The 26,671-nt window shown below is 44.8% G+C and overlaps 1 protein-coding gene across 3 annotated transcripts in view; it reads right to left on the bottom strand.

Annotated features, from left to right (window-relative positions):
• LARP1B (La ribonucleoprotein domain family member 1B) overlaps positions 1 to 26,671 on the bottom strand; it is a 603,652-nt gene that overhangs the window by 223,367 nt on the left and 353,614 nt on the right. For all 3 annotated transcript variants that reach the window (XM_030191742.1, XM_030191741.1, XM_030191743.1), the window contains one exon: positions 8,122 to 8,228. In XM_030191742.1, coding sequence (XP_030047602.1) covers positions 8,122 to 8,228 — 107 coding nt within the window. The remainder of the gene's footprint in view (positions 1 to 8,121; positions 8,229 to 26,671) is intronic.

Here is a 26,671-nt window from a genome sequence, read left to right on the forward strand (position 1 = left end):
CTGGTCACCGCATCTCAGAAAAGATATAGTGGAATTAGAAAAGGTACAGAGAAGGGCAACAAAAATGATAAAGAAGATGGGATGATTTCCCTATGAGGAAAGGCTGAAATGGCTTGGGCTCTTCAGCTTAGAGAAAAGACAGCTGAGGGAAGATATGATAGAGGTATATAAAATACTGAGTGAAGTGGGTAGACGCGAGTCGCTTGTTTACTGTTTCCAAAAATACTAGGCCTAGGAGGCATGCAATGAAGCTACAAAATAGTACATTTAAAACGAATCGGAGTAAATATTTCTTCATTCAACGTGTAATTAAACTCTCGTTGCAAGAGAATGTGGTAAAAGCAGCTAGCTTAGCAGGGTTTAAAAAAGGGTTGGATAGCTTTCTAAAAGAAAGGTCCACAAGCCATTATTAAAATGGACTTGTGAAAATCCACTGCTTATTTCTGGGATAAGAAGCATAAAATGTATTGTACTGTTTTGGGATCTTGCCAAGTACTTGTGACCTGGATTGGACACAGGATACTGGGCCTGATGAACCTTTGGTCTGTCCCAGTATGGCAACACTTATGTACGGAACATGATAGACTGCCTTTCTGTGGTTTTCCTTTGCAACTACATTCAAAGCGGTTTACATAGTATATACAGGGACCTATTTGTACCTGGGGCAATGGAGGGTTAAGTGACTTGCCCAGAGTCACAAGGAGCTGTAGTGGGAATTGAACCCAGTTCCCCAAAATCAAAGTCTGCTGCATTAACCACTAGGCTACTCCTCCACAGTGCTGAGATGGAGCAAAGGCATTTCATCCAACCATATAGATAGCAGTGACATTCAGCTGCAATCTGGAAGGCTAAACTGGTTAAATTAGGATAGCAAAAAAGCTGTCCTAACAAACCACACAGTTAAATACAGACAATAGTTAAATACTGGTGCTATCTGTTTAGTGGTGGTATACAGAAATGCTGTTCTAGTGATGGCAATCGTGGTCTTTAGCCCTTGAAGCAGTCTTTTTTGAACAAATCTTGTAGCAAGTTGGGCACAAGTGACTGCCCCATCAGTGACAGCTAAGTGACTTTGAACCCTTGTTTCATAATTTTTCTGACAAAGTTAGGAAGTTTGGGACATTTAAAAGTTTAGTTCTTTTTGAATTTCACATTGGGAACTGGTCTATGATTCAGTAAGCAGCTTTAATATGCTTTGGGCAGTAATCACTAATTCAAGTTAGCACGGCACTCCCTGTGGCACTGTGGTCCCGATGATCAGTTTCCCCACTGTTCCGAACAGCGTTGTAAAATTAGCACTGGAACAGCACGGGGAAACAATGCCCCGATGATCAAAACTAATAACATGCAAAATTATGCGCGCTATTAGTTTTGATCATTGGACTACTTCTGCTGGAGGATTGTGCCTGGGCATGAGCCCAAGGCACAATTCTCCTGCAGAAGTTGTTTGACAGGTCCGGGCTGTCAAAAAAAAAAAAAAAAGGCACGGATCTGTCAAAACATACCTCCAGCCCCCACCTGGTGGTCTAGTGGCCTCAAACCCCCCCATACCTTAAGATGACAGGGGAGGGAGTAGTACTCCCTCCTCCTTTCAGCATCGCCTCCAAAATGGCGAAGCGCTGGGCAGGGCTTCCTTACCATATCAGGGAGTTTCTGACCCATGATGGTTCTATTGAGCTTAGTTCTCTGCTATTTTGTGTGAGCTTCAGTCTTGATTCTGAGGTCTTTTTTCTCCACTTCTTTTGAGTGCTGTTATCATTCAGAGTGTCACTGCATAAGTAAGTTGATTTGTGTTTTTTTATTTTCCAGACATTATCCAAAAGCTCCCAAATCTTATGAAAGGTTAGTGTACTGAGTCTGCCCCCCCCCCCCCTTCAACCTCATGTCATGTCCTCTAGTTCTACCGCCTTCCCATCTCCGGAAAAGGTTTGTTTGCAGATTAATACCTTTCAAATATTTTAACATCTGTATCATGTCACCCCTGTTTCTCCTTTCCTCCAAGGTATACATGTTCAGGTCAGCAAGTCTCTTCTCATATGTTTTGTATCGCAAACCTCATACCATTTTTGTATCTTTTCTTTGCACCACTTCAATTTTTTTTTACATCTTTAGCAATATTTTTTCACGGAAAGAGTGGTGGAATACCCTCCCACGAGAGGTGGTGGAAATGAAAACGGTAACAGAATTCAAAAATGCGTGGGATAAACATAAAGGAATCCTGTTCAGAAGGAATGGATCCTCAGAAGCTTAGCGGAGATTGGGTGGTAGCACCGGTGGTTGTGAGGTGGGGCTAGTACTGGGCAGACGTCTACGGTCTGTGCCCTGAAAATGGTAGAGACAAATCAAGGTCAGGTATACATATAAAGTAGCACATATGAGTTTATCTTGTTGGGCAAACTGGATGGACTGTACAGGTCTTTTTCTGCTATCACCTACTATGTTACTGTATTTCTCAGCAGTCAGACTTATAGCTATTCCACCAAATGTTATCATCTATCTAGGTTTTCTCAGAAATGCTCAACACTTCACGAGGGAGTGCAGTATAACTAGTGTCCTGATATGGTAAATCTAAACAAAACAACCTGTGACACTAGAAAATAATGGCTAATCCACTATGTTTTTTTAAAAGGAGAGAATCCCTCAGAAATGCTATGAACGGGCACTGTCACAGCTTCCCTAAGGGGAGAGTCATAATCAACGACAGCCAACATCACGGCCCTGGGCTCATCCTCAACCTCCAACTTAAAAGGAACAGCCTCTGCCATTTTTCTCAAAAAACAACAAAAGATTTCCTCTGGGGGAGATTTTCTTCTGTCCTGTAGCAGAGAGGGATCTGAAGGTAGGCCAAGGGACCTCTCCTCCGAAAAGTCCTCTGGCTCATCCTCAGATGCCCAGGTCCATCTCAGACTCAGCAAAATATTCTTCAAGGAAGGTCTGAGTCTGCGCCTGCTGCAGTTGACTGGATTGACGGTACAGTTTAGGGGGGGATGAAGAACTTTTGTGCAAGAAAGAGGAGAAGGATGCTTGGGTGCCTAGGGAGAAGAATGGCCAGTAGGAAAAAGGAGTGATGATGCCCCTGTATAAGACTCTGGTGAGACCTCATTTAGAATATTGTATACAATTTTGGAAACTACATCTTCAAAAAGATATAAACAAGATGAAGTTGTTTTAGAGGGCGGCTAGTAAGGCTTGTAAAATGGTCAGTGGTCTTTGTCATAAGTGTATGGGACAGACTTAAAGATCTCAATATGTATTCACTGGAAGAAAACCAGAAGAGGGGAGAAATGATAAAGACATTTAAATACCTATGTAGCATAAATGCACAGGAAAAGAGTCTCTTTCAATTGGAACGAGGTGAAAGGGGATAAACTCAGACGCAACCTGAGGACATACTTCTTTTTTTTCCCCCCATATTTTTATTGAGGACATACTTCTTAATGGAACGGGTAGTGAATTCTTGGAACGACTTCCTGGTGGGTGGAGATCAAAACAGTATCTGAATCAAGAGATCTTGGGAGAAGTACATAGGATCTCTAAGGGAGTGATAGGGAGAGTAGACAGCATGGATGGACAGACTGGATAGGCCATATGATCTTTATATAACTACTTTTTTTTATATATTTCTATATTTTTGTTTCTACTTTATCTTCAGAAAATATTATGATCATCTAAAGGAAGAGGTTAAACACAACCCTAATTTTATTTGTAAAATCCATGCTGCAAACATGAAAAATCAATCACAATCCATTAATATTTAAAACTGCTTATGTATGTAAACATGTGTGAGTCCAATAGCGTCACTCTTTAATGCAGTGCATCATATTTAAAAAAACAAAAAAACCTGTTTATGTTAACTAACTAGGGATATGCATTCATTGGCTCATATTCAGTTCACTAGTGCACCTTAATTTTAGTGCAGGCAAGACTGACGCAATGTGCATTAGCCTAGAAATTAAAGTTTGGGCTTAAATTGCATGTTAAAAAGTTTTTATGCATGTTACAATATTTGTATTACAATAAATGTCTGCAACAAACAGAAAAATGGCCCCAAAAATCAGGACGAAGTCTGAAAAATCCAAAAACAAACCAAAAATATTTTGCCTATGCCACACCCCTAGACATCAATGCTACTCAATTGGACTCATGAATTATCTTTCACCTAATCAAGAGGCAAATAAACATTACAATCAATTAACCTTGAAAACAGTTGCCTCCAAGTCTACTTTTCCAGCCACTGGACTATAGGAAAAGTCTCAAAGGAGAGTGGGAGTGATATTAACAACAGAAAACTCTGGACTCGATTTCAACAAAACTAAACTAAATAGTCAAATAACAAGCTGAATCCTCATAAACTATGTGTAGACTTATATCTATGTATAATGTGATATCTTATTTTTCTTAATTTTTTCTATATAATTTTTTATTTTTTTATTTTCAAAAAATGGAGAAAAAAGACCTCATCAGTCCCAGCATGACGATATTTTTATTCAATTTATCAATCGATTTAATCGTCTGCTTGTTCTAGGACTCCATTATAATCCTTGGTCTTAAAAAAACTCCACCTCTCTTTTAATGCTAATAAAATTGTTCAATTTCAATGTTCAATTTCAATATTGTAATCGTGATTGTTTTCAACAACAAATTCAAACTAATGTTACTTAGCTTTTTACTCTGCCCTACGGGGCTCTCCGTTTCGCTATATATTATATTATGTGCTTCATCAGGGGGCCAAGTAACGGATGGCAAGTCACAATTCACGATGTCTACAATCAAACAAAAAGGATATCACATCAATTTTCATATAAAAAGACTAGATGTTATATTTTTAAACAGATACAATATCTAACTACCAACCTTAGAACATGGCGTCTCCTACTCATATGACACCGGTAGTGAAAACTCTACCTGGAAGGAGTTGCTCTCATTTATAGTCTTGATTGACTTCAATCTAACCCTAATTGGGTTCATGATAACTCATTTCCCAATCTATTTACCTCAAAATTAGGATTACAAAAATGTTCCAAAATTTATTTCAAAGAATTTCAAAAGATTCGAAGTGTATTTCAAAAAATTTCAAAAAAATGCAGACCATTCTATTTGTGAATTCAACCCTCTTGGTTCTAAAGATTGTAAAATATATATCCACTTCTGTTCTCTTCTAATAAGTGTTTTATTCCTATCTCCTCCACATGAATTATATGGAACATGATCTAACACAAAACATCTCAGCGAATCAAAAGTATGTCCTTTTTCTTGACAGTGTCCTACTAATGGAGCGCCTTTTTTATTTAATTTAATACATGAACGATGTTCTGTAATGTGTTGGTGTAATCGACGCTTCGTTTTCCCAACGTAAATCTTTTGACAAGGGCATTTCAAAATGTATATAACATATGTAGATTGACAATTAGTCTGAAACCGTAATTTGTAGACTTTGCCGTCCACAGGATTCCTAAATTCAGTTAGTTCTTCTGTAATACTACAAGTTTTGCATTGTAAACATTTTTTATGTTCACCTATTTTGTTATCTTGTTCCAATGAAGGTAGATTGGCAGGGCTCACAATTTCTTTAAGGTTACGTGTTCTTGAAAACGCAATTCTAATCTGCTGGTTATGTAAAATTGGATGTGATTGCATTAAAGACCAATTTCGATGTATTATACTCCTCATATTGTCTCCCCCCTTGAAGAATCGTATCACAAAGGTATTGATATCTTCTACTTGTGGTTTTATCGAGTTCGATAACAATAACTCTCTATTGTTGTATTTCGCTCTTTTATATGTAGTTTTAATCACTTTATCAGGGTAACCTCTATCTTTAAGGTAACCTCTATCTTTATGGCACGGTATGAAGATAAGTGGCTCAAAGATTCTCCTTTTAAACAACATATAGTTTTGTGGAAACGCTTTATTGATGACGTTTTCTTAATATGGAAAGGAGATCAAGCAACACTGGGGCAATTTATAATGTGGCTTAATTCGTGTCATCATAGTATTAAATTTACGTTCAAATGTTCAGCTGAAAATGTGCACTATTTAGATATTGACATTCATGTAATTAATCAGAAATTCAATACTAAGTTTACAAAAAATCTACAGATAGAAACACATTTCTCCAATATCAAAGTTGTCACCCTAAAAAACTGAAAGACAGTCTTCCTCTGTCTCAGTTTTTAAGATTTAAGAGGGTGTGTAAAAATCATGATGACTTTAAAAGGTGCGCAAAGGTTTTCCAGGGAGACCTTAAAGATAGAGGTTACCCTGATAAAGTGATTAAAACTACATATAAAAGAGCGAAATACAACAATAGAGAGTTATTGTTATCCAACTCGATAAAACCACAAGTAGAAGATATCAATACCTTTTACGATTCTTCAAGGGGGGAGACAATATGAGGAGTATAATACATCGGAATTGGTCTATAATGCAATCACATCCAATTTTACATAACCAGCAGATTAGAATTGCATTTTCAAGAACACGTAACCTTAAAGAAATTGTGAGCCCTGCCAATCTACCTTCATTGGAACAAGATAACAAAATAGGTGAACATAAAAAATGTTTACAATGCAAAACTTGTAGTATTACAGAAGAACTAACTGAATTTAGGAATCCTGTGGACGGCAAAGTCTACAAATTACGGTTTCAGACTAATTGTCAATCTACATATGTTATATACATTTTGAAATGCCCTTGTCAAAAGATTTACGTTGGGAAAACGAAGCGTCGATTACACCAACGCATTACAGAACATCGTTCATGTATTAAATTAAATAAAAAAGGCGCTCCATTAGTAGGACACTGTCAAGAAAAAGGACATACTTTTGATTCGCTGAGATATTTTGTGTTAGATCATGTTCCATATAATTCATGTGGAGGAGATAGGAATAAAACACTTAATAGAAGAGAACAGAAGTGGATATATATTTTACAATCTTTAGAACCAAGAGGGTTGAATTCACAAATAGAATGGTCTGCATTTTTTTGAAATTTTTTGAAATACACTTCGAATCTTTTGAAATTCTTTGAAATAAATTTTGGAACATTTTTGTAATCCTAATTTTGAGGTAAATAGATTGGGAAATGAGTTATCATGAACCCAATTAGGGTTAGATTGAAGTCAATCAAGACTATAAATGAGAGCAACTCCTTCCGGGTAGAGTTTTCACTACCGGTGTCATATGAGTAGGAGACGCCATGTTCTAAGGTTGGTAGTTAGATATTGTATCTGTTTAAAAATATAACATCTAGTCTTTTTATATGAAAATTGATGTGATATCCTTTTTGTTTGATTGTAGACATCGTGAATTGTGACTTGCCATCCGTTACTTGGCCCCCCTGATGAAGCACATAATATAATATATAGCGAAACGGAGAGCCCCGTAGGGCAGAGTAAAAAGCTAAGTAACATTAGTTTGAATTTGTTGTTGAAAACAATCACGATTACAATATTGAAATTGAACATTGAAATTGAACAATTTTATTAGCATTAAAAGAGAGGTGGAGTTTTTTTAAGACCAAGGATTATAATGGAGTCCTAGAACAAGCAGACGATTAAATCGATTGATAAATTGAATAAAAATATCGTCATGCTGGGACTGATGAGGTCTTTTTTCTCCATTTTTTGAAAATAAAAAAATAAAAAATAAAAAATTATATAGAAAAAATTAAGAAAAATAAGATATCACATTATACATAGATATAAGTCTACACATAGTTTATGAGGATTCAGCTTGTTATTTGACTATTTAGTGATATTAACAACCCATCACAAGCAGATTAAGTAGCAAGAGGGACTGAAATTCTCATGGCAGAATTTCTCTCTATTTCTCATTTAATGCTTTCATTATTAGGAGATTCACTGTTATGTCGTTCAGGTTCTGAAATACTGACCTGATTTTATTCCTTCCATTTGTTTACTCCATATTTTCAGCTTCCTATTCCATTTTATCCAAGCTTTCTTTCAGCACACCATGTAAACACACTACTTTCAACCCTCTCTTTTCTGAGCCCACTCTGCAGAAGAAAAACCTACATTTATAGGGCTCTACCACAGTCTCTTGTATACAGACTCGACTGACTCATTCATATATTTTTGTTCCGAGTCCTAAAAGGAGTTACCTGACAGAGGATGTTCTTGGCCTGTGATCTCTAGAATCCATTACCCAACCGACATGACATTCCAAAGGTGGATTTGAACTGTGCCGGGTCTTCCTTTTCCTTGGTGTCTAGATGATAACAAAATAAAAGGGCTATAGTCACCTTTTCCTTTACAGAAAAAGACACAGGATCACTCAAGGCTGATTTAAACCATCTAACAAGCTGCTACACTACCACTGCATATATCATCATGACATCAGCTGAAGTCACAAAAGTCTGCTAGCTCTGCCAAAACATTAAATCTTATATTTGTAAAGACTCAGTGGCACTGCATGAGTTTTTCAGTACTTTGCTGCCTACATCTAAGTCATTTGTTAAGCTAATCAAACCCATGAAAGATCTTTCTGAAACATAAGATCATTAGTAAAGCTGTTTTTGTATTATTGTAATTCTGAGGTTGCCTCTTGTGGCAGGTATTCTCACAATGTGAGAGACATGAAACTGAACAGTTCTGACATTGACAAAGCATGTGAAATCATTCACAGCAGCACTGGATATCTTCTTTAATATCAATATAATGATCAAGGTAGAAACTAGGTCAACAGCCCACATCAAATTGAAGTTATTTGTTCATGCTTGTATATAGCTGTAACGTAAGCAGTGAGGGCTCTGTATTCATTAAATGTCTTATGTAGAAATATCAGACTAAGGCAAGATGTCCAGTACTAGGAGATGGCAAAGGAGCTGAAACATAGTAAATGTAAAACAGTCTAGATTCACAATAGTACAGTCAAACCGAACAAGACAGAAAGTGGAACAGAACATTCAAAGCATTTAGAAACATGTTTAGTTATCAAATATGTCAAGTAGATTAAGCAACTATTGGAAAAGTGCTGTGAGAACAGTTCCAGAGAAGGAGAGATCTTCATTGGAAAGAATTTGCTGGTAAATTGGGTTTTTTTGTTTGTTTGTTTTTTAACTTGGGGAAAGGTAGAATTAAATAGGTAACCTCAGGGGCCTTATTTTTTAATTGCTCTGCTCACTTAGCATAGGAATTTAGGGAATAGTTTTTTTTAGCATATAAAGTCTCTGTTACAGTTCAAAAGGCTAGCATTTAAGGGGGCTTTTATAGTTACTATAGTAATAGTATAAAACACAACTAATATGCACAGGAAGCCTCAGTTTACACTTTAAATGGTCATTTCCAAAGGCGCCCCGAATAAGAGGCTTGGGGAGGCTAAGCCTCCCCAGCCCAATCTTGACCTTCCCCTGGCTGTTGCCCTCACAAACGTAGGGCTTGCGCAGCAGCCAGGGAGCTCTCCCATCGTCCCTCCTTCCTTCCTGCTCTCCCCGACCGGCAGCCTTCCTTGCCCCCCCCCCCTGCGTATAACCGTTTTACTCTCCCTGGCAGCAACGTCTGTGAAGAAAAAGGCACTGCAGGCTCGCCTCTGGCTTCAGCTTTTCCCTTCGCTCTTCACACAATATCCCACCTTCGCGATGATGCATTTCCTGTTTCCGCGAAGGCAGGACACTGTGTGAAGAGCGAAGGGAAAAGCTGAAGCCGGAGGCGAGCCTGCAGTGCCTTTTTCTTCACAGACGTTGCTGCCAGGGAGAGTAAAACGGTTAAGGCGAAGGCAGGGAGAATCGCTGGGAGGGGAGGGGAACAGATCGCTGGACAAGACATGGAGAGGAGGGCAGGGGGAGAGAACAGATCGCTGGAGGGGAGGACAGGGGAGAGGCGAATTTCTGGCCGTGGGTGGATGGATGGAGGGGAGGGGAGAGATCGCTGGAGAGAAGGGGAAGGCAGGGGGAGAGAACAGATCCCTGGAGAGGAGGTGAGGGCAGGGGAGAAGAGAATTACTGCATACAACAGAAGAAACTGAGACCAAAGCTAACAGAAAAACTAAATACTCAGACAGCAAAGGTAGAAAACATTTTTTATTCAGAATTTATTAATTGGAATATGTCAGCTTTTGGAAATGTGCATCTGTGATATTTTGCATGCAAGTTTAAATTTTTCTAGTATTGATGCATGCTGAGTCTGACTTCTTGAGGTAACTTTCCAGTTCAGTATTTTGCCTTCATATCTGTTGTGTCATGTGTTTTTCGTGTGTGATCAAGGTGCAGTATTCAGCTAGTGTGTAGTATTTGTAGCCCTTTTTATTTTTTATTTTTTTTCACTAGCTTGTGTACTGTGTTTTAGAGCCCAGTGTAATTACAGTGCTGCCTTTCCACGCATAAAGTTGTAGCTCGTCCTGTCCTTGTAATTAGTGCTGTTATGGTTTGGGTAAGGTTGTGAGTGTGTTTTTGTACAAGTTTGTGTATAGTGTTTTGCAGTGGAGAGATTGTGTGTTGGCCTTACTGAGCTGGCACCAAAACATCAGAAAGGGTGTAGAGCCTAAATCATGACACACTACCTCTTGAAGGATTTACATATGGTTATTAATAAAAGGAGCTCGTTGTGAACACTATCCACCCTAAAAGGTTGTTTTGTGGCTCTACATGAGAATTGTGATATTATGATCCTTTGTTTCATATTGTTGACGGTCTGCATTTTCCGTATGGGTGGTATATTGGTTTATTAGGTTCTGTCCAGTGTAATATTTAGGGTACAGTAAGGTTCTGAGTGTGTTTTTGCACAAAGTTGTGCATAGTGTTTTGCAGTTGAGCGACTGTGGTTAGCTTATGCTTTGAGCAACCACTTTATTCTTTTACATATGATACATATCTAAAGCAAATGCTACATACCTGTAGAAGATATTCTCCGAGGACAGCAGGTTGATTGTTCTCACTGATGGGTGACGTCCACGGCAGCCCCTCCAATCGGAAACTTCACTAGCAAAGTCCTTTGCTAGTCCTCGCGCGCCCATGCGCGGCCGTCTTCCTGCCCGAACCGGCTCGTGTTCGTCAGTCCCGTATGTAGCAAGACAAAACAAGGGAAGACACAACTCCAAAGGGGAGGCGGGCGGGTTGGTGAGAACAATCAGCCTGCTGTCCTCGGAGAATACCTTCTACAGGTATGTAGCATTCGCTTTCTCCGAGGACAAGCAGGCTGCTTGTTCTCACTGATGGGGTATCCCTAGCCCCCAGGCTCACTCAAAACAACAAACATGGTCAATTGGGCCTCGCAACGGCGAGGACATAACTGAGATTGACCTAACAATTTTTCCAACTAACTGAGAGTGTAGCCTGGAACAGAATAAAACATGGGCCTAGGGGGGTGGAGTTGGATCCTAAACCCCGAACAGATTCTAAAGCACTGACTGCCCGAACCGACTGTTGCGTCGGGTATCCTGCTGCAGGCAGTAATGAGATGTGAATGTGTGGACAGATGACCACGTCGCAGCTTTGCAAATCTCTTCAATAGTGGCTGACTTCAAGTGGGCTACCGACGCTGCCATGGCTCTAACATTATGAGCCGTGACATGACCCTCAAGAGCCAGCCCAGCCTGGGCGTAAGTGAAGGAAATGCAATCTGCTAGCCAATTGGATATGGTGCGTTTTCCCACAGCCACTCCCCTCCTGTTGGGATCAAAAGAAACAAACAATTGGGCGGACTGTCTGTTGGGCTGTGTCCGCTCCAGATAGAAGGCCAATGCTCTCTTGCAGTCCAATGTGTGCAGCTGACGTTCAGCAGGGCAGGAATGAGGACGGGGAAAGAATGTTGGCAAGACAATTGACTGGTTCAGATGGAACTCCGACACAACCTTTGGCAAGAACTTAGGGTGAGTGCGGAGGACTACTCTGTTATGATGAAATTTGGTGTAAGGGGCCTGGGCTACCAGGGCCTGAAGCTCACTGACTCTACGAGCTGAAGTAACTGCCACCAAGAAAATGACCTTCCAGGTCAAGTACTTCAGATGGCAGGAGTTCAGTGGCTCAAAAGGAGGTTTCATCAGCTGGGTGAGAACGACATTGAGATCCCATGACACTGTAGGAGGTTTGACAGGGGGCTTTGACAAAAGCAAACCTCTCATGAAGCGAACAACTAAAGGCTGTCCTGAGATCGGCTTACCTTCCACACGGTAATGGTATGCACTGATTGCACTAAGGTGAACCCTTACAGAGTTGGTCTTGAGACCAGACTCAGACAAGTGCAGAAGGTATTCAAGCAGGGTCTGTGTAGGACAAGAGCGAGGATCTAGGGCCTTCCTGTCACACCAGACGGCAAACCTCCTCCATAGAAAGAAGTAACTCCTCTTAGTGGAATCTTTCCTGGAAGCAAGCAAGATGCGGTAGACACCCTCTGACAGACCCAAAGAGGCAAAGTCTACGCTCTCAACATCCAGGCCGTGAGAGCCAGAGACTGGAGGTTGGGATGCAGAAGCGCCCCTTCGTCCTGTGTGATGAGGGTCGGAAAACACTCCAATCTCCACGGTTCTTCGGAGGACAACTCCAGAAGAAGAGGGAACCAGATCTGACGCGGCCAAAAAGGAACAATCAGAATCATGGTGCCTCGGTCTTGCTTGAGTTTCAACAAAGTCTTCCCCACCAGAGGTATGGGAAGATAAGCATACAGGAGACCTTCCCCCCAATCCAGTAGGAAGGCATCCAATGCCAGTCTGCCGTGGGCCTGAAGTCTGGAACAGAACTGAGGGACCTTGTGGTTGGCTCGAGATGCAAAGAGATCTACCAAGGGGGTGCCCCACACCTGGCAGATCTGGCGCACTACTCTGGAGTTGAGCGACCACTCGTGAGGTTGCATAATCCTGCTCAGTCTGTCGGCCAGACTGTTCTTTACGCCTGCCAGGTATGTGGCTTGGAGCACCATGCCCTGACGGCGAGCCCAAAGCCACATGCTGACGGCTTCCTGACACAGGGGGCGAGATCCGGTGCCCCCCTGCTTGTTGATGTAATACATGGCAACCTGGATGTCTGTCTGAATTTGGATAATTTGGTGGGACAGCCGATCTCTGAAAGCCTTCAGAGCGTTCCAGACTGCTCGTAACTCCAGGAGATTGATCTGCAGATCGCGTTCCTGGAGGGACCAGCTTCCCTGGGTGTGAAGCCCATCGACATGAGCTCCCCACCCCAGGAGAGACGCATTCGTAGTCAGCACTTTTTGTGGCTGAGGAATTTGGAAAGGACGTCCAAGAGTCAAATTGGACTAAATCGTCCACCAATACAGGGATTTGAGAAAACTCGTGGACAGGTGGATCACGTCTTCTAGATCCCCAGCAGTCTGAAACCACTGGGAAGCTAGGGTCCATTGAGCAGATCTCATGTGAAGGCGGGCCATAGGAGTCACATGAACTGTGGAGGCCATGTGGCCCAGCAATCTCAACATCTGCCGAGCTGTGATCTGCTGGGACGCTCGCACCCGCGAGACGAGGGACAACAAGTTGTTGGCTCTCGCCTCTGGGAGATAGGCACGAGCCATCCGAGAATCCAGCAGAGCTCCTATGAATTCGAGTCTCTGTACTAGGAGAAGATGGGACTTTGGATAATTTATCACAAACCCCAGTAGCTCCAGGAGGCGAATAGTCATCTGCATGGACTGTAGAGCTCCTGCCTCAGATGTGTTCTTCACCAGCCAATCGTCGAGATATGGGAACACGTGTACACCCAGCCTGCGAAGTGCCACTGCTACTACAGCCAAGCACTTCATGAACACTCTGGGCGCAGAGGCGAGCCCAAAGGGTTGCACACAGTACTGGAAGTGACCTGTGCCCAGCTGAAATCGCAGATACTGTGAGCTGGCAGTATCGGGATGTGCGTGTAGGCGTCTTTCAAGTCCAGAGAGCATAGCCAATCGTTTTCCTGAATCATGGGGAGTAGGGTGCCCAGGGAAAGCATCCTGAACTTTTCCTTGACCAGATATTTGTTCAGGGCCCTTAGGTCTAGGATGGGACGCATCCCCCGTTTTCTTTTCCACAAGGAAGTACCTGGAATAGAATCCCAGCCCTTCTTGCCCGGATGGCACGGGCTCAACTGCATTGGCGCTGAGAAGGGCGGAGAGTTCCTCTGCAAGTACCTGCTTGTGCTGGAAGCTGTAAGACTGAGCTCCCGGTGGACAATTTGGAGGTTTTGAGGCCAAATTGAGGGTGTATCCTTGCCGGACTATTTGGAGAACCCACTGATCGGAGGTTATGAGAGGCCACCTTTGGTGAAAAACTTTCAACCTCCCTCCGACCGGTAGATCGCCCGGCACTGACACTTGGATGGCGGCTATGCTCTGCTGGAGCCAGTCAAAAGCTCGTCCCTTGCTTTTGCTGGGGAGCCGAGGGGCCTTGCTGAGGCGCACGCTGCTGATGAGAGCGAGCGCGCTGGGGCTTAGCCTGGGCCGCAGGCTGTCGAGGAGGAGGATTGTACCTACGCTTGCCAGAAGAGTAGGGAACAGTCTTCCTTCCCCCATAAAAACGTCTACCTGTGGAGGTAGAAGCTGAAGGCTGCCGGCGGGAGAACTTGTCGAAAGCGGTATCCCGCTGGAGGAGCTGCTCTACCACCTGTTCGACCTTCTCTCCAAAAATATTATCCGCACAGCAAGGCGAGTCCGCAATCCGCTGCTGGATCCTATTCTCCAGGTCGGAGGCATGCAGCCATGAGAGTCTGCGCATCACCACACCTTGAGCAGCGGCCCTGGACGCAACATCAAAGGTGTCATACACCCCTCTGGCCAGGAATTTTCTGCACGCCTTCAGCTGCCTGACCACCTCCTGAAATGGCTTGGCTTGCTCAGGAGGGAGCTTGTCTACCAAGCCCGCCAACTGCCGCACATTGTTCCGCATGTGTATGCTCGTGTAGAGCTGGTAAGACTGAATTTTGGCCACGAGCATAGAGGAATGGTAGGCCTTCCTCCCAAAGGAGTCTAAGGTTCTAGAGTCTTTGCCCGGGGGCGCCGAAGCATGCTCCCTAGAACTCTTAGCCTTCTTTAGGGCCAAATCCACAACTCCAGAGTCATGAGGCAACTGAGTGCGCATCAGCTCTGGGTCCCCATGGATCCGGTACTGGGACTCGATCTTCTTGGGAATGTGGGGGTTAGTTAGAGGCTTGGTCCAGTTCACCAGCAATGTCTTTTTTAGGACATGATGCATGGGTACTGTGGACGCTTCCTTAGGTGGAGAAGGATAGTCCAGGAGCTCAAACATTTCAGCCCTGGGCACGTCCTCCACAACCACCGGGAAGGGGATGGCCGTAGACATCTCCCGGACAAAGGCCACAAAAGACAGACTCTCAGGAGGAGAAAGCTGCCTTTCAGGGGAGGGAGTGGGATCCGAAGGAAAGCCATCAGACTCCTCGTCAGAGAAATATCTGATGTCCTCCTCCTCCTCCCACGAGGCCTCACCATCGGTATCAGACACAAGTTCACGAACCTGTGTCTGAAGCCGTGCCCGACTCGACTCCGTGGAACCACGGCCACGGTGGGAGCGTCGAGAGGTAGACTCCCTCGCCCGCACCGGCGAAGCTCCCTCCGCCGACGTAGTCGGGGAGCCTTCCTGGGAGGCGACCACAGTCGGTACCGCAAGCAGCACCGATGTCGGAGACCTCACCCCGGGCAAGGGGCCAGCCGGCGCCTCGCTCGACGGTACTGGAGGGGAAGGGCGCAACAGCTCTCCCAGGATCTCTGGGAGAACGGCCCGGAGACTCTCGTGCAGGGCGGCTGTGGAGAAAGACATGGAAGCCGATGCAGGAGTCAATGTCAGAGTTTGTTCCGGGCATGGAGGCTGTTCTGGGCTGTCCAAGGTGGAGCGCATCGACACCTCCTGAACAGAGGGTGAGCGGTCCTCCCGGTGCCGATGCCTACTGGGTGCCGACTCCCTCGGCGACCCAGAGCTCTCGGTACCGACGCGGGAAGGAGACTGGTGTCGATGCTTCTTTGACTTTTTCAAACGAAGCATGTCACCGGAGCTTTCCGGTACCGACGAGGAGGACGTAGAATCCAACCGTCGCTTCCTCGGGGCCGAGGCTGAAGAAGGTCGGTCTCGGGGGGGCTGTACTGCAGGAGCCCTCAGGGTAGGGGGAGACCCACCCGAAGGCTGACCGCCACCAGCAGGGGAATGGACAGCCCTCACCTGCACTCCAGACGAAGCACCACCGTCCGACGACATCAGCAGAAGCGAAGGTCCCGGTACCACCGACGTCGACGCAGCCTTCCGATGTCTCGGCCCCGACGATGCAGAGGGTCGATGCCTCGATGCAATCGATACCATCGCGGCCGAGGGCGGAGGTGTTGACGCTGTCGACGCACTCGATACTCCCGGTGCCGATGCCGACGAAGAGCCCGAGAACAAAACGTTCCACTGGGCCAATCTCGCTACCTGAGTCCTTTTCTGTAAAAGGGCGCAAAGACTGCATGCCTGCGGGCGGTGCCCAGCCCCCAGACACTGAAGACACGACGCGTACCTATCAGTGAGCGAGATTACCCGGGCGCACTGGGTGCACTACTTGAAGCCGCTGGGAGACTTCGATGACATGGGCGGAAAAATCACGCCGGCGAAATCAAAACTCGTAATTGCGGTAAGGCACCAAAAAGATGGGGAGAAAAAAACTCGACCCGAGGCCTCAAAGGGGCCTACCCCGAAAACGAAAGAAAACTTAACGGGGTCAAAAACTAGAAGTAAGGGAAAGGGAAAAAGACCAAAAGGCCCTTCTCCGGAATCCCTTTTTTTTTTTTCTTTAGCGAAAAGTCAAAAAGACGCGCGAGGGTCAACTTAAGGGGCGCGAACGGCGCAAAACACGACCATACCGAGCGCGGACAAAAGAAGACTGACGAACACGAGCCGGTTCGGGCGGGAAGACGGCCGCGCATGCGCAGTGCGCATGGGCGTGCGAGGACTAGCAAAGGACTTTACTAGTGAAGTTTCCGATTGGAGGGGCTGCCGTGGACGTCACCCATCAGTGAGAACAAGCAGCCTGCTTGTCCTCGGAGAATATTATTATTATTATTAACATTTGTATAGCGCTACCAGACGCACGCAGTGCTGAACACCTGACACAAAGAGACAGTCCCTGCTCAATAGAGCTTACAATCTAATATCTAAATTTAATAAAAGATATTAATTGTGACTATTTTATTTTTACTTATTTTTTTTTCTGTGTGTTGTCAGACAATTATGGAGGTAAGCACCGCCCCTGTCCCCACCCCGAATCTGCCCCTAACCCCACCCCTTTAGCCTCCCCAAACAGTTGGGCCACCGACCGCCTATGGTCATTTCTCTCAATGGAGGAGGGTGAACAGTGGAATTCCACATTGATCTGTATTGGGAATCGTGCTATTTAACATATTTATAAATGATATGGCAATCAGAACGAGTGAGGTGATTAAATCTGCAGATGATACAAAAACTATTCTAGGTTATTAAAACACATGCGAACTGTGAAACATTGCAGAAAGAACTTAGGAAATTGGAAGACTGGGTATCCAAATGGCAAATGAAATTTTAATGTGGACAAATGCACGGTGATATACATTGGAAAGAATAATGTGACTCATAGTTATGTGATGCTAGGGTCCACCTTGGAGGTCAGCACACAAGAAAAAGATCTAGGTGTCGTTGTAGATAATACGCTGATATCTTCTGCTCAGTGTGCAGCAGTGGCCAAAAAAGCAAACAGGATACTAAGAATTATTAGGAAAGGAATGGTGAATAAGACCGAAAGTACTATAATGCCTTTGTATTTATTGCTCCATGGTGCACTGCAACTTGAGTACTACATTCAGTTCTGGTCGCCATATCTCATAAAAGATTTAGCGGAATTAGAAAAGGTTCACAGGGCGACCAAAATGATAAAGGGGATGGAACTCCTCTTGTATGAGGAAAGGCTAAAGAGGTTAGGGCTCTTCAGCTTGGAAAAGAGCCTGATGAGGGCAGATATGATTGAGGTCTACAAAATCCTGAGTGGTGTAGAAGTAAATCAATTTTTTACTCATTCCAAAAGTACAAAGACTAGGGGACACTCGAGGAAGTTACATAGAAATACTTTTAAAATAAATAGGAGGAAATATTTTTTCACTCAATGAATAGCTAGGCTCTGGAACTCTTTGCCAGACAATGTAGTAACAGCGGTTAGCGTTCAAATTCCTGGAAGAAGTGTCCATAGTCTGCTATTGAGACAGACATGTGGAAGCAACTTCTTGCCCCAGGATTGGTAGCATGGAATGTTGCTGCTAATTGGGTTTCTGTCAGGTACTCGTGACCTGGCTTGGCCACTGTAGAAAACAGGATACTGTGCTAGATAGACCATTGGTCTGACCCAGTATGGTTACTCTTATGTTCTTATGACTGGGAAAATGTAACATCAGGGCATGCTAGGGACGTAAAATTCCTTGATGAAATCAAGGACTGCTTTATGGAGCAGCTGGTTCAGGAGCCAACAAGAGGAGGAAGAATTCTATACCTAGTCCTTAGTGGAGTGAATGGTCTGGTGCAGGATGTAATGGTGCTGGGACCACTTGATAACAGTGATCATAACTAGATCAGATTTGATATAAGCTCTGGAGTAAGTACGCACAGGAAATCCAATACTTTAGCATTTAACTTTCAAAAAGGAGACTATGATAAATTGAGAAAAACAGTAAAAAAACAAACAAAAAACGCAGAGGAGCAGCTGCAAAGGTCAAAAATTTACAACAGGCACAGATGCTGTTCAAAAATACCATCCTGGAAGTCCAAGCCAGATATATTCCATGTATTAAAAAATGAGGAAGAAAGGTCAAACGACAGCCGGCATGGTTAAAAAATGAGGTGAAGGAAGCTATTAGAGCTTTAAAAAAATCCTTCAGAAAATGGAAAAAGGATCCGAATGAAAATAATAGGAAACAGCATAAGGAATGACAAGTAAAATGCAAAGCCCTGATAAGGAAGGCAAAGAGAGACTTTGAAAAGAAGATTGCGTTGGAGGCAAAAACACGAGGAGGGGCATAATCGAACGCGAACGCCCATTTCCATGGGCGCCTATCTCCAAGGACGGATACGCGAAGGGGTGGGACAGACCGTATTTTCGAAAAAGATGGGCGTCCATCTTTTGTTTCGATAATACGGTTTGTGCCGGGCAAATGCATCGCATTTGGGCAGATTTGAGCTGGGCAGTATAGGTTTTCAGCGATAATGGAAACCAAAGGCGCCCAGCTCAAAAACGAACAAATCCAAGGCTTTTGGTCGTGGGAGGGGCCATGATTCGTAGTGCACTGGTCCCCCTCACATGCCAGGACACCAACAGGGCACCCTAGGGGGCACTTGTAAAAAGTAAAAAAAAAAAAAAAAATTTAAAATACCTCCCAGGTACATAGCTCCCTTCCCTTGGGTGCTGAGCCCCCCAACCCCCCCCCCCCCAAAACCCACTGCCCACAACTCTACACCATTACCATAGCACTTATGGCTGAAGGGGGGCACCTAGATGTGGGTACAGTGGGTTTTGGGGGCGGTCTGGAGCACTCCCATTTAGCGGCACAAGTGTAACAGGTAGGGGGGGATGGGCCTGGGTCCACTGCACCCACTAACAACTGCTCCAGGGACCTGCATACTGCTGTCATGGAGCTGGATATGGCATTTGAGGCTGGCATACAGGCTGGGAAAAAAAGTTTTTAAAGTTCTTTTTTTTTGGTGGGAGGGGGTTAGTGACCACTGGGGGAGTCAGGGGAGGTCATCTCCGATTCCCTCCGGTGGTCATCTGGGCAGTTGGGGCACTTTTTGGGGACTTGTTCATGACAAAAAAGGGTACAAAAAAGTGACCCAAATTCTCGCTTCTGGCACCCTTTTTTTTCCATTAACGGCCGAGCGCGCCCATCTCTCCTCGGCCGATAGACACGCCCCAGTCCCGCCTTCACCACGCCTCCGACACGCCCCCCGTCAACTTTGTTCGTTCCCGCGACAGAGTGCAGTTGGAGGCGCCCAAAATCGGCTTTCGATTATACCGATTTGGGCGCCCATGAGAGAAAGGCACCCATCTCCCGATTTGGGTCGAAATATGGGCGTCTTTCTTTTTCGAAAATAAGCTGGATAGTAAAAACTTTTTCAGGTATATTAGAAGCAAGAAGCCAGCAAAACAATCAGTTGGGGCACTCAGGGGAGACAAAACGCTATGTAGAAAATGATGAAGAAAAAGCCAATTTGCTAAATAGATACTTTTGTTCTGTTTTCACTGAAGAAAACCCTGGGGAAGGACCGAGAGGGACTGGCAAAAGTACACCTGAGAATGAGGTGGATAGAGCGCCATTCACAGAAGAGAGTGTGTATGAACAACTTGGAAACCTAAAGGTGGACAAAGCCATGGGGCCGGACGGGATCCACCCCAGAATACTGAGGGAGCTCAGAGAGGTTCTGGCGGGTCCTCTTAAAGACTTGTTTAATAAATCCTTGGAGACGGGAGAGGTTCCGAGGGATTGGAGAACGGCGGAGGTGGTCCCTCTTCACAAAAGTGGGGATAGGGAAGAAGCTGGAAACTACAGGCCGGTAAGCCTCACTTCGGTTATTGGAAAAGTAATGGAAGCCATGCTGAAGGAAAGGATAGTGAATTTCCTGGAAGCCAATAAGTTGCAAGATCCGAGACAACATGGTTTCACCAAAGGGAAATCGTGCCAAACGAATCTCATTGAATTCTTTGACTGGGTGACAGGAGAATTAAATCAGGGACGTGCTATGGACGTCATCTACTTAGATTTCAGCAAGGCTTTTGACACGGTTCCCCACAGGAGGCTCTTAAATAAACTAGACGGCCTGAAGATAGGACCCGAAGTGGTGAACTGGATTAGGAATTGGTTGACGGGCAGACGCCAGAGGGTGGTGGTGGTGAATGGAGTTCGCTCGGAGGAGGGAAAGGTGAGTAGTGGAGTGCCTCAGGGATCGGTGCTGGGGCCGATTCTGTTCAATATATTTGTGAGTGACATTGCCGAAGGGTTACAAGGTAAAGTTTGCCTTTTTGCAGATGACACCAAGATTTCCAACAGAGTGGACACCCCGGAGGGAGTGGAAAACATGAAAAAAGATCTAAAGAAGCTAGAAGAATGGTCTAACGTTTGGCAATTAAAATTCAATGCGAAGAAATGCAAAGTGATGCACTTAGGGAGTAGAAATCCAAGGGAGACGTATGTGTTAGGCGGGGAGAGTCTGATAGGCACGGACGGGGAGAGGGATCTTGGGGTGATAGTATCTGAGGACCTGAAGGCGACGAAACAGTGCGACAAGGCGGTGGCCGTACCTAGAAGATTGCTAGGCTGTATAGAGAGGGGAGTGACCAGCAGAAGAAAGGAGGTTTTAATGCCCCTGTATAAGACGTTGGTGAGGCCCCACCTGGAGTATTGTGTTCAGTTTTGGAGGCCGTATCTTGCGAAGGATGTTAAAAAAATGGAAGCGGTGCAAAGAAAAGCTACAAGTATGGTATGGGATTTACGTTCCAAGACGTATGAAGAGAGGCTTGCTGACCTGAACATGTACACCCTGGAGGAAAGGAGGAACAGGGGTGATATGATACAGACGTTCAAATATTTGAAAGGTATTAATCTGCAAACGAATCTTTTCCGGAGATGGGAAGGTGGTAGAACGAGAGGACATGAAATGAGATTGAAGGGGGGCAGACTCAGGAAAGATGTCAGGAAGTATTTTTTCACGGAGAGGGTGGTAGACGCTTGGAATGCCCTCCCGCGGGAGGTGGTGGAGATGAAAACAGTAACGGAGTTCAAACATGCGTGGGATATGCATAGAGGAATCCTGTGCAGAAGGAATGGATCCTCAGAAGCTTAGCTGAAATTGGGTGGCGGAGCAGGTGGGGGGAAGAGGGGGTGGTGGTTGGGAGGCGAGGATAGGGGAGGGCAGACTTATACGGTCTGTACAAGAGCCGGTGATGGGAGGCGGGACTGGTGGTTGGGAGGCGGGAAATACTGCTGGGCAGACTTATATGGTCTGTGCCCTGAAAAGGACAGGTATAAATTCAAGGTAAAGTATACACATATGAGTTTGTCTTGGGCAGACTGGATGGACTATGCAGGTCTTTTTCTGCCGTCATCTACTATGTTACTATGTAAGGCCATAGCGGAGAGATGAAATGAATTCTTTACTTCAGTCTTCACCGAGGAAGATGTGGGAGAGATACTGGTACCAGAAATGGTATTCAATGCAGACGATTCACATAAACTTAATCAAATCTCTGTAAACCTGGAAGATGTAATGGGGCAATTTGACAAATTGAAGAGTAACAAATCACCTGGACCAGATGGTATACATCCAGAATACTGAGAGAATTTTAAAATGAAGTTGCGGAACTACTGTCAGTAATATGTAATTTATCTTTAAAATCAAGCATGGTACTGGAAGATTGGAGGGTGGCCAATATAATACGGATTTCTAAAAAAGGTTCTAAAGGTGATCCGAGAAATTATAGACTAGTGAGCCTGACACCGGTGCTGAGCAAAATGGTAGAGATTATTATAAAGAACAAAATTACAGAGCATATACATAAAATGGATTAATAAGACAAAACCAACATGAATTTTGTAAAGGGAAATCTTGCCTCATCAATCTACTACATTTCTTTGAAGGAGTGAACAAACACGTGGATAAAGGTGAGGTGGTCAATATTGTATATCTGGACTTTCAAAAGGCATTTGGCAAAGTACCTCATGAAAGACTCCAGAGGAGATTGGAAAGTCATGGGATAGGAGGTAGTGTTTTATTGTGCGTTAAAAACTGGTTAAAGGGTAGAAAACAGAGAGTAGGGTTAAATGGTCAGTATCCTCAATGTAGAAGGGTAGACAGTGGGGTCCCGCAGGGGTCTGTAGTAGGACCACTGCTTTTTAACGTATTTATAAATGATCTAGCGATGGGAATATCTAGTCAGGTAATTAAATTTGATGACGACACAAAGTTATTCACTACTACTACTACTTATCATTTCTAAAGCGCTACTAGACGTACGCAGCGCTGTACACTTGAACGTAAAGAGACAGTCCCTGCTCGACAGAGCTTACAATCTAATTAGGACAGACAAACAGGACAAACAAGAGATAAGGGAATATTAAAGTGAAGATGATAAAATAAGGGTTCTGAACAAGTGAATAAGGGTTAGGAGTTAAAAGCAACATCAAAAAGGTGGGCTTTTAGCCTAGATTTGAAGATGTTAAATTGAAAGAGGATTGTGAAAAATTGCAGGAGGACCTTACGAGACTGGGCATCCAAATGGCTAATGACATTTAATGTGAGAAAGTGCAAAGTGATGCATGTGGGAAAGAGGAACCCGAACTATAGCTACATGATGTAAGGCTGCCATTAAGAGTCACCAATCAGGAAAAGGATCTAGGTGTCATCGTTGATGGAACGTTGAAACCCTCTGCTAAGTGTGTAGCGGCAGCTAAGAAAGCAAATAGAATGTTAGGTATTATTAGGAAAGGAACTGAAAACAAAAATGAGGATGTTATAATGCCTTTATATCGCTCCATGGTGTGACTGCATTTCGAGTACTGTGTGGAATTCTGGTCACTGCATCTCAAAAAAGATACAGTGGAATTAGAAAAAGTACAGAGAAGTGTTACAAAAATGATAAAGAGGATGGGAAAACTTCCCTATGAGGAAAGGCTAAAGAAGCTAGGGCTGTTCAACTTGGAGAAAAGATGGCTGAGGGGAGATATAATGGATGTCTATAAAATAATGAGTGGAGGTCACGTGACACCATGCGGAACAGCGGTCGCAGGTGAACGAATCTCCAGCTCCAGTTCTCTCCCCCAAGCATCGAGCTGATTTCAGGAATTTGCAATAACAAATTTGCAGCCTGAATGAGAGTAGCACGGATTGGGCTTTGTTTTATTACACAAGAGTGCAGAGATGGCAGCGAAATCGGCTCAGAAAGACAAACTCCGAGGCAAACTGCCGGAATTCAAGATGGCGTCCTCGCCGAACTCCGCGAGCCCCTCAGTCTCTTCTGCGTGGGTAGCGGAAATAACATCCGAAATGACGGCAGTCTTGGAGGAGCTGCTAGAGAGGCGTCTGACACCTATCAATACTAAATTGGAGCAGCTGCAGACCCGAATGGAGGATCTGACCCGGGAGTACGTAGCCTTTCAAAGGAGGACAAGCGAAGTCGAAGACAGAATGACGGAGGTTGAAGATATACAAAAAGACCTTAAAAAGAAAATGGAAGCCCTAGAACAAAAGGTGGAGGACTTAGAAAATCGCTCCAGAAGAAACAATCTGCAGCTGGTTGGGCTCCCGGAAAATCTGGGTGATAAAGATTTGGCAGAGACCTTGGAACGCTGGCTCGCAGAGGTAATTGCCTTCCCTGCTGCTATGGGGCCGTTGCGAGTGGAAAGGGCCCATAGGATAGGCCCACGATAAACTAACTCAAGTAAACCTAGAGTGATTATCCTGCGTGTGTTAAACTTCATACATAAGCAGTTTATCCTGCGATCTTTGCACTTGGACAAAACTTTGATATATGAAAATAAGCGGATCCTGTGTTTTCAGAACTATTCGGCTGGAGTGGCGGGACGGCGACTAGCTTTTTCGTCGCTCCGCGCCAAGCTGTTCTCCTGGAAGGTTTGCGTTGCTCTGCTGTACCCAGCCGTGCTGAAGATTACCCACCAGGGAACAGTCCACTCATTTGAATCGGTGGCGGAGGCACAAAGTTATGTGACCCACTTGGAAGAAGGAATCGTTAAAGGATCTGGCTGAGTAATAAGGCTCTGAAACACAGACAGGGCTCAAGCCCACCTTTAGTATGAAAGAGCGCGAGGCTGAGACACTTTGGATTCGGCTGATGTTTCGGAGAAGGGCCGGGACAGTGACTGCACATCATGAGGTCAAAGCGACTAATACCTGGACACTGGTATATATAATTAAGCTCCTTCTGTGAGGGGGGCGAGTGATTTGTTAGAAGATACAGGATAAAAATATGGTTTGGTTATATAATGTTTTTTGAAAGAATTCCCACTGTTGGGGAGAGGTTAAGATTGGAGCTTGGAAGTTTGAAGTAATAGTTACTGGGGGGAGAGAAAGGGGAGGAGTTAAGACGTGACAGTTCCCCTTATGGGAACATTAGTTCAGGGGTTACAGGGATTGGGGGAGGGGGGAATATGGTTGGGAAGAGGGGAAGGGAGGGGTGAGAGAGGATGGGTGGAGAAGGGGGGGAGGGGGGTTTGGAACAATTGGGGGGATGTTTCTAAGCATGGAGGGGTGTCCTGGGGGAGTGCATGGTGATTGGAAGTTACGGTTTGTGAGAAGTGTGAGAGATTGGAAAGAGGTTAACCTATGGAGGCGATGGCTGGGACGCCACCCTGGATGTAGAATTTGGAGAGTCTTTGAATTTAGCATTGTTATGTTGCTGTACTTATGGTAAAGCTGGTAACCTGGAATGTTGGAGGTATAAATTCTCCGATAAAAAAAACCAAAACACTGCAGCATTTACAGAGACACAAAATTGATATTGCTCTACTACAAGAGACCCGTCTTAGCCAGGTAGAGCATGCTAAACTGAAAACGTGGTGGGTAGGCGAATGTGTGGCTGCAGCAGCTAGGGGGAAAAAGGGAGGCGTGGCAGTGTTATTCCGTAGAGGGGTGGCGGCGGCGGCAATTAGGCCAACATTTATAGATCTGGGGGGTAGGTATGTACAGTGCCGTAGCGAGGGCGACTGCAACCCGGGGCGGTTCGCCGCTGCACACCCCCCCCCCCCCCGGGTGCAGCAAGACACCCCCCCTCGGTGCATCACCCAAGCCCCCCCCCCCCCCCGAGTGCATTCTTGCCTGCCATGTGCACGCCGCTGGGGGGGTGTCGGTTCCGCTGGTTCCCTGCTCCCTCTGTCCCAGGGCAGAGGGAGCAGGGAACCAGCGGAGCCGACACCCCCCCAGCGGCGTGCACCCAGGCCGGACCGCCCTTGCTACGCCACTGGGTATGTAATAGTGGAACTGGAAATTCAGGGCCAAAAATTTTTACTTTGCAATGTGTATGCACCTAATCAATATGATAAGACATTTTACAGTACAGTGATAAGCCGCTTACTTGGTCATTCTGGGGTTCCTTTAGTGGTGGGAGGAGATTTTAACACCATTTGGGATCCCCTAATAGATAGCTCACAGGGTATTTGGAGAGATTTGGGGGCATCCAATAGAGGTTTGCAAAGGCTAGGACGTTTGTTAGATCTAGTTGACATCTGGTGTGTACTGCAACCCCACAGAGAAAGACTATATGCACCTCTCAAGTGCACATTCTACCCAGGCAAGGATTTGACTATATATTCTTACTTCAAAGAAGTTGTTTGGCAATGTCTTTAAAGCAGAAATAGGGCCTTATGCAATTTCAGATCATGCATGGGTATATATAGATTGGGCCCCAAGTCCCAAACATTCTGGATGCACCTCTTGGAGATTCCTGATTGAACTATATAGGGATGTGGTCTTTAAGGAGAAGATTGTGGATAGCTGGGATACTGGGCTAGATGGTCCTTCAGTCTGACTCAGTATGGCAATTCTTATCTTATGTATATTAATGAGAGCCTTGACTCAGATAGATTACAAATTCAACAGGACACAAATCACACCTTTGAATCATTGTGGGTTGAAATTCCATGTAGAAAAGGGAAAAGGACGGCGATTGGAGTGTACTACCGTCCGCCTCGCCAGGATGAGCAGGAGGACGCAGAAATGATAAA

This window comes from Microcaecilia unicolor, chromosome 2, assembly GCF_901765095.1.
Source record: "Microcaecilia unicolor chromosome 2, aMicUni1.1, whole genome shotgun sequence".
Lineage (NCBI taxonomy): Eukaryota > Metazoa > Chordata > Amphibia > Gymnophiona > Siphonopidae > Microcaecilia > Microcaecilia unicolor.